General features: G+C 43.5%; 1 protein-coding gene and 1 non-coding gene across 2 annotated transcripts in view; both read right to left on the minus strand.

Annotated features, from left to right (window-relative positions):
• LOC119231678 (COP9 signalosome complex subunit 3-like) overlaps nt 1-7,139 on the minus strand; it is a 7,735-nt gene extending 596 nt beyond the window's left edge. The window contains exons 1-4 of the mRNA XM_037493375.1: nt 7,002-7,139; nt 3,315-3,444; nt 1,673-1,785; nt 1,531-1,580 (exon numbers count right to left, since the gene is read on the minus strand). Coding sequence (XP_037349272.1) covers nt 1,531-1,580; nt 1,673-1,785; nt 3,315-3,444; nt 7,002-7,056 — 348 coding nt within the window. The 5' untranslated portion in view covers nt 7,057-7,139. The remainder of the gene's footprint in view (nt 1-1,530; nt 1,581-1,672; nt 1,786-3,314; nt 3,445-7,001) is intronic.
• On the minus strand, nt 2,206-2,383 carry LOC119233127 (small nucleolar RNA SNORA73 family). The gene has a single exon (XR_005122279.1). It is a non-coding gene; the product is annotated as a small nucleolar RNA SNORA73 family (small nucleolar RNA).
• Nucleotides 7,140-7,892: the final 753 nt, after the last annotated feature.

Consider the following 7,892-nt stretch of genomic DNA (forward strand, 5'->3'; position numbering starts at 1 on the left):
TGCTATGCCATGTGGGTAGCTACCTGGCTGGTATCGAACTCATGCTGCAGTGGCTGCAGATAGCTTCATGGTTGTGTCTTAACCCTTTGTGCCACCAGGGAGGCCAAAAATCATTCAAATTTTTGATGATGAATACTACATTAACTGAAACTTAATTGTGGATAAGAAAGTTGGCTTTCCCAAGGGACAGTGTAGGTATCAACTACAAATTCTCTATGACATCTTTTATCTGATAGTAAATTGCTTGAAACTGATACCACAAGTTATAAATGGACTGTTTCCTGCCCCGATTATAAATAACGAGACCAAATTTCACGTGAGGTATAGTTTCTAGCTAGGAGATGTGACCACAAAATAATTGAGTAACTTACATGGTTTTTTCAGTAAAGACTTGTGGATTTTTTAAAACATCTCTTAAGAACCAGAATTTATCCAACAAAAACACCAGCTGGCTCTTTCTGTTTTCAGTTTCCTTCAAACCACTAATCTTAAAGTTCATTTCAAATCAAAAAGAAACACCTAAATTTTAATTTGTGTCAATATTACAAAAGATGAAAGACTAAAGTTCTGATCCAGATTAAAAGAGACTAAAAAGACATGAAAATACATGTAACTCATAATATGAAATTTATGTTATAAAGGTCATTGGTGAAACAGCTGGTAAAGTCTGAATATAACTATTTATTGATTAAATGCTTATATCAGTGTTTACCCCCTAAAGTAGATGATCATTATGTTATAGTCCCATGAGAGAATGTCCTAATTTTTTGGAAACAATCATTAAAGTATTTAGGGTAAGAGACTCATATCTCCAATTTACTCCCCAAAAGCTCAGAAAGAGAAAAAAGTATCTGGAGAATTTGGATAAAGAACACATGGGAATTCTTTATATTATTTTTTTTTAAAGATTTATTTATTTATACAAGCACTGGGGTACAGGCCAGGGGTGCAGGAGGGTGAGAGAATCTACCAGTGACTGAGTGGGGAACAGAACAGGCAGAAGGACCGAAATACACTGCTGATGGGAGCAGCGGGTGAGACAGGAAAGGTCTGTCGTGCCATGTGGGAATCTCCCCGGCTGGGCCAGAATCCAACGGGTGCCACAGAGGCTGTGGACAGCCTCACAGAGCTGCGCTCAACCGCTGCACCACCGGGGAGGCCTGGTATTCTTTATATTAATCTTGCAACTTTTTATAAAGCTTAAAAGTACCATAACCAAAAGTTAAAAGTTTAGACAAACAAAAAATGAAGCACTTTACAAAATAAAGGACACTAGAAGGGTAGTTTCAAAAACCAGAAGCAATAGGCAATAGCAGCAACCTCACCTGGGGGACCACTTCTCCCTGCATCTCAGGGTCCTCACCCGATGGAGGGCTAGCTGTTCTGACAGCAAATGTTTTGCGTGTTCTAACGTAATCACATATATCTAAGTGTTAGGATACTTACTACTAACCTGGAACCTTAACAAACTAGTTCACTATGTAAGTTAGATATATGAAAGAACTATAATACTTAAGTAACATTTCTTACCTGTTTTCTTTCCACAAGCGCATTTGTTAACTGATGGCAAAGCCCAGCAACTAGACATAATAACAAAATATCGAAAATAAAAATGCATTCAGTAGGAAACAAACACATTCAGTGGAAAAGAACAATATGATGTTTAGCTTACAAGTGTCTGTTGCATATCGAATGTGCTCCCCATTACAAGTACTGATGAAAAGCTGAACCTGTGAGAATAACGTTTCGAAGTCAGGAACACTGGGCATAGAAAACTTCACAAACCTAGAATAAAGAGAAAAGAACCCATTATCCTGATAATTTGCAGGGGAGATGGGGAGAGAAAGAGGAGGAAGGATAAATATGGAAGCAACTTAGGCCAGAAGCCCATTTTGTTTCCAAAGCTCTATGAAATGAAATGAGGCACAGGATTTTTAAAAACGAACAGCCAGAGTCTACAAGATTCTCCAGCCTGGTTTCTTTGTATAATCAAGACAGAGAACATAGTTTAAGAAATCTTCACTGACTACATTTCTCAGCAGGGCTTTCTGTCATGATGGAAGTGGTATATAACTGTGTTGTCCCACACAGTAGGTGCATGTGGCTTGTACCACCAAGCAACTGAATCTTTATTTCTATTTTTTTTAAATAAAAAGATTAAGATCATATTTACAATCTTTCTTACATGTAAAATTTTAATATACTAGATGTTTCCTGCATGGCTTGTCATGGTCCGCAGGACTGAGAAGCTGGAGGAATATGCAGGTGCAGACTCAAAGCCCAGCTTTACCTCCAACGTTGTGGTAAGGGATCATACATCATGGGGCACTGCCCTGTGCTCCCCTTTGCCCAGGAGAGTAACCTCCTAGGGTATTCACGTTGGAAAATCTTTATTTCATTTTAATTATCTTACATGTAAATTACCAGATGTGGCACATTCTGACAGTTTCTCCTCTAAATTCTTCCTGACACGTATCTATGAGATTGAGTGTGAGTGAAGACAAACCCTCACTTTTAGGTCAATTTCTTCTAAGTTTCTATATATTATTTCACCTTTCACGACAACTCTAACACCCCAATTAATGACACGAGAACATCAAGGAAAAAACCAATTCTACTGTTAAGTACATAAAGTTATAGGAACCCATAGTTTGATCTTAAATAGCTTAAATTTATGAAAGTAATCTGAAGCAACACTGCTTTGAATCATTGGTAATTTCATTCAGTATATTCCACTGTACCCTGTTCTACCACTCTTCTTTATTTTCTTTCCAAGCTAGAAAATGTGAATGGGCCTCTCCGGGGGCGCAAGGGGTAAGTCTCAGCATTATGATATTATCCGCAGTCACTGAAGCACGAGTTTGATTCCTGTCTAGGAAGCTGACCCACATGGCACAGCAAACCTCTCCTGTGTTGCCCGCTGCTCCCCTCAGCAGTGTATTTCAGCAGATCCACCTGTTCTGCTCCCCACTCTGTCTCTGGTGAATCCTCTCACCCCTGCACCTCTGGCCTATACCCCAGCTCTTGTATGCATAAATAAATAAATCTTAAAAAAAAAAAAAAAAAAGAAAATGTGACTAAAAGCCTTACAAATGCAAACTACAGTGCCCACGTTTGAGAGGGCCATTCATTTCAAAAATTTCAAAATGTGTATAAATGATGAGCTGGGTGAGCAAAATGTAACTACTATGATGTGACTTTAGTTTTGTAAAAGAGCTCAATGTTTACAGGGTTTACTTTTATACCAAAAGAAAAAAAGTCAGAAAGTGCAGAGTGTTCTTAACAAGCATGAAACTATAAAAGAGGCCTCTCACAAAACAGCAAGGACACCCAAGGAATGCTCCTGTACATCCAGAGCCCCGAGCACAGTGTCCAAATGGGATAAGTTCTTCGCAAGGAGTTCCCCGCTCTTGTTGATCAGTTCACAAAGCTGAGTCATTTGCCCTGGAAAACAAGAATAACACGACCATTGAGTTATAGCATTAACCAAACTGAAGAAGGCTAACCACAGATTACACCTGAGAGCAAGAAGTGCCTAAGGATGATTTCTATCCCCTTTATTTCAGATGAGCACCCAATGGGTGAGAGAAGAACCTCAAAACCACACCTCCCATTGCCCTCTGACCCGGAAAGTTTCCTTTTCCTCCATTCTCTTTTCTAGCCCCCTACGTCAGAAATGAACACATAACTATACAGAACACAGAACCACCACCTTCATTTCCCCCCTACATCTCAAATGTCATCAAATATGATTTAATTTTACTTCAAAAATGCCTCAGTTCTAATCCTTTCTCTCCCTCTTTTAATTCACATGCTTATCATTTCTTGTCTGGAGTACACTGTAATCTTCCAAATGGTCTGACATAGATCTTCTAAATAGTTTGACTACTTCTACCTTTCTGTCCTCCAACCCACATTCCATACTGGTACTTGTGTGATCTTTCTAAAATGAAAGTCAATCCAATTACTCTGATACCTTGAAATCCAAATGCCTCAGCTCAGTCACATTTAAACAGTAATATTCAAGGGCATGTGGGCGCACGCGCGCACACACACACACACACTGCACCCCAGGCTGCCCTCCTACTACTTCCCTTTACCCCTTTAGTCTTTGTTCAAACCTAACACAGAAAATTCAATCAACATTCCAGGATCTCTCACAGTTCTGCCTCTACTCATGCTGTTCTCCTTGCTTAGTGTTTCCTCCTTCACTTTCGTCCCCATCTCCCTTCATTATCAGACTCCTGCTCTTCCTTTAACACTCAGCCTGGACCTTCCTGGACCCTCATCTAATCCCCTCCCTTTCCCTTGGCTAACCTGGATAGTTCTGCTCTCTGCACACCAGGAATTGTGATGGCTAAGTAATTCAATATAAATGCAGGTGGAGACTGTCTCCTTTCTCCAGCTTCAGAACACACTACCTGCTCAGCAACCAATCAACCAACAAGCTTGCTGAATTAATCCCAGTTGATCCACTGAGTTTCCCCCCTACATTCCAATGTTAAGGTTTAACAAATAAGTACAGAATCTAATTAGGCTCAAATTGGTAATGTGAAGTAGACGCACTGATTTTAATGGGTTATTCTAAGACACCACAGCCACACTCCACTACTCCAAAATTCCTCCATCTTTCTACAGATGGTAGGGTACTATATATAACCCCACATACTAATCTCTTTAGTTTCCTCCTTCAGTTCTTTCACATTTTGAACGTCAACTACCCATACCAGCTATTTCTATTTAGTAACTGAAGATTTTTCTTATTAAAGAAAAAAAAAATTAAACAGTATATGGTTAAGGGCCTCCCCGGTGGCGCAGTGGTTGAGCGCTGGGTTGCAAAGCTGCCTGCAGCCTCTGCAGCACTGGTTCGATCCCCGGCTGCTCCCGGCCACTGGAGGAGGGTCCCACATGGCGCACAGACCTCTCCTGCCGCCCGCTGCTCCCCTCAGCAGTGTACTTCGGTCCTTCTGCCTGCTCTGTTCCCCGCTCTGGCTCTGGTGAATTCTCTCACCCTCCCGCGCTTCTGACTGCACCCAATGTTTGTACAAATAAATAAATAAATCTTAAAAAAAAAAAACCAAAACAGTATATGGTTAAAACACATTTGACTGTAGCTAGAAACTTTAATTTCTCATGTTTCTATGTTGAAATACTTTTAATATTCACTAAAAATATTCCATTATTATCACATACACTGCAAAACAAGAAAAAAAAATCATGACCTTATTAGGTATCAAGTTTCAAGATAGTAACATAAGTTGACTTGGGAAATGCCATTTCACCATTTTATTATGGATTTCATTAGCAAGTATGAAATAGCTTCTTCTAGTTAAATAATATGACTTTCCCCCACTAGTTTAAATACATTTACAATTTCAAATACCCAGAAATATCTCAGTTCATTATTTCTCCCCCAATTAAATAAGCAAAACTGAGAAAAGACTTAAAAGCTGGTTCATTGTGAAATTACAGATAGTTAACTAGCACAGGGTCAAAAGTAAATTTAAGTGCCATAGGATGCATCTGAAGAACCCAAACAGAGATCTGGCAAATGAAATTTCCTCCAGAGGAAGCTGAAGATTTTGACATTCCTTCCACTTAATGGAAGAACATTCTGAACAATAATCAACAAAGCAAACTGGTACTGAGCCTGAGGCACAGAAGTCATGGGCAGTGAAAGAATCGTTTTTATCTCTGCCTGACATACTCTCCTAACGCTGTCTTGCACAGAGCATGCATGCAAGGCTTTCAGGTAAGCGATCCTACCTGATGCTCACAACAGTCCTACTACCGTTTTGGAATTGAAAAATTGGCCCAGGGAAATTAAGAGGCTCACACATAAAGTGACTGAGACAGATTTCAACTCAAATCTTCTAATCACACATCCCAGGAAGCAGAAACTTAAGTGCTTGTGACACAAATGGTTTCTTCATTCACATAGACTACAAGCCTGTGCTTTCTTTACCTGTGAGACTAATTTCTATCAGTAAAGAAAAGGCAAGACAATTATTTCATTAAGCAGAGCAGTTAAAAGTTATGAGAGGGAGAGCACCACTCTACTCTCAGGAATGGAATCAAGACCCAGGCGATTAAAGTGATTTATTCAAGGTCACGCAGCATCTAGAACTTTACAAATTAATGGCCATTAACAATAATTTGCAACTTTATCTACTGCACCTCATATAATAAGCACTGTTCCACATGCGTTCACTAGGTTTCTCTCATTCAATTTTAACAACTATGTAGAGGGGATTATTTTTATTTTTCAGATGGAGAAACTGGGAGCCTTCACAGCTGGCAGCTAATTACTTTAATTCTGAGCCCAGGGCTCTCTATTCAGGTGCTGAGATGAATCAAAAAGCATGAAAGTTATGGGCAAAGTAATAATGGCCACAAACACCACCCCCAGAAGCGGAGTGCTACGAGCGAGAGCTCTCTCCGCATTCTGAAGGACTGAAATAGACGCGGAGGTTTCCAGGGCCCGGGCGGGAGAAGGCGAGCCCGGAGCCAGGCACCCAGAAAGGATTCGCCTCGCGCCTGCTGCCCGCGGCCTAGTCTGGAGGTGGCCAGGCGGTCGCCGAGACAGACGAGAAGGAGCACCAATCACCGCAGGCGAGGGGGGGCCGAGGGGCCAATGGGTGCTCGCGAAGGCGTCTGGCGGAAGTCACCGCCCCCAAACTGTCAAGCGAAGCGCCCGGGTGAAAGAGGCCCGGGCTGGGGGGAGGAGTGCGGGCGGCCCGAGGGCGGGGAGTAGGCCGGGTGGCCGAGTGCACGGGCCGACGGGCGGGGGCAACAGAGTCCGAGAGCGCGAGGGGCTGTTTTAAACGCAGCCGTGCTCGAGCCCCCCTGATCTAAGCACCGCGACCCCGAGCCCAGCCCCTGAGACGAGCTCGGGGCTAACAGGGCGGTCCCAGCCCTCCGCGTTGGAAGCTGGGGGTACAGGCCCGTCCCCAGGGCCCAGAGGGCCCGCCCAGGCTCAGCCCGGCGGCCCAGGGCCTCACCTTGAGCCGAGAGCTGTCGGACACTGTTCACGAATTGCTCCAGGGCGGACGCCATGTTTCCCCCGGGCGGCCCGAGCGGCAGAGGCGGCTCGCGCGGGAAAAGGCGGCCGCTCTGGGAGGAGGGGCCGCGGCGATCCACCAGAGGGCCGCGAGCGCGGCCTAACGTCACTTCCGCCAGGTCAAGCACCGCGAGATCTCACCTACCTGGGACCCGGTTACTGTTTCCATGGAAACGGCTGGGCTCCCTCACCATAGCCAGGCTTTGGCTTACTTGTCATCTTTCTTAATTCTGTGAACCTGTGAAATTTTCTCTCTATGTTTAATGGGGCTAATGGGCAGAGGTTTAAACAACTCATAATCAAGCACATGGTTTCCAGATTTTGCTGGGACTGGTTGTCCTGTTTTCCACGTGGCCAAATCTTTCAAGCCTGGCTTATTGCCACCTCTTCCCGGAGGTAGAACATAGACCCCGGAACCAGGAAGGTAGCCTGGTTGCAAATCCCTGTTCCATCACTTAATAGCTATGTGACTTTGGGCAAATTATTTTGCCTTCCTCTGCCCTGTTTTCTCCATCTGTAAAATAACTACAATGATCTCAGTCACATAAAGCCTAGCACATAGTGAGAACGCTGTTTTCATTCAAGATACATGTTGGAACCTCCCTGGTGGTGCAAGGGGTTAAGTCTCAGCACTATGAAGCTATTGGCAGCCACTGCAGCACAAGTTTGATACCGGGACTGGGAGCTAACCCACATGGTGCAGCAGACCTCTCCTGTCTCTCAGGCTAATCCCCTCAGCAGTGTATTTCAGTCAGTCTGCCTGTTCTGCTCCCCACTCTGTCTCTGGTGCTGCTTTGGGAGAGAGTTGGCAGCAAGGAGTTCCTGCATAAGC

The sequence above is a fragment of the Talpa occidentalis genome, unplaced genomic scaffold (genome assembly GCF_014898055.3).
Source record: "Talpa occidentalis isolate TD23 unplaced genomic scaffold, MPIMG_talOcc4v2.1 talOcc4.7, whole genome shotgun sequence".
Lineage (NCBI taxonomy): Eukaryota > Metazoa > Chordata > Mammalia > Eulipotyphla > Talpidae > Talpa > Talpa occidentalis.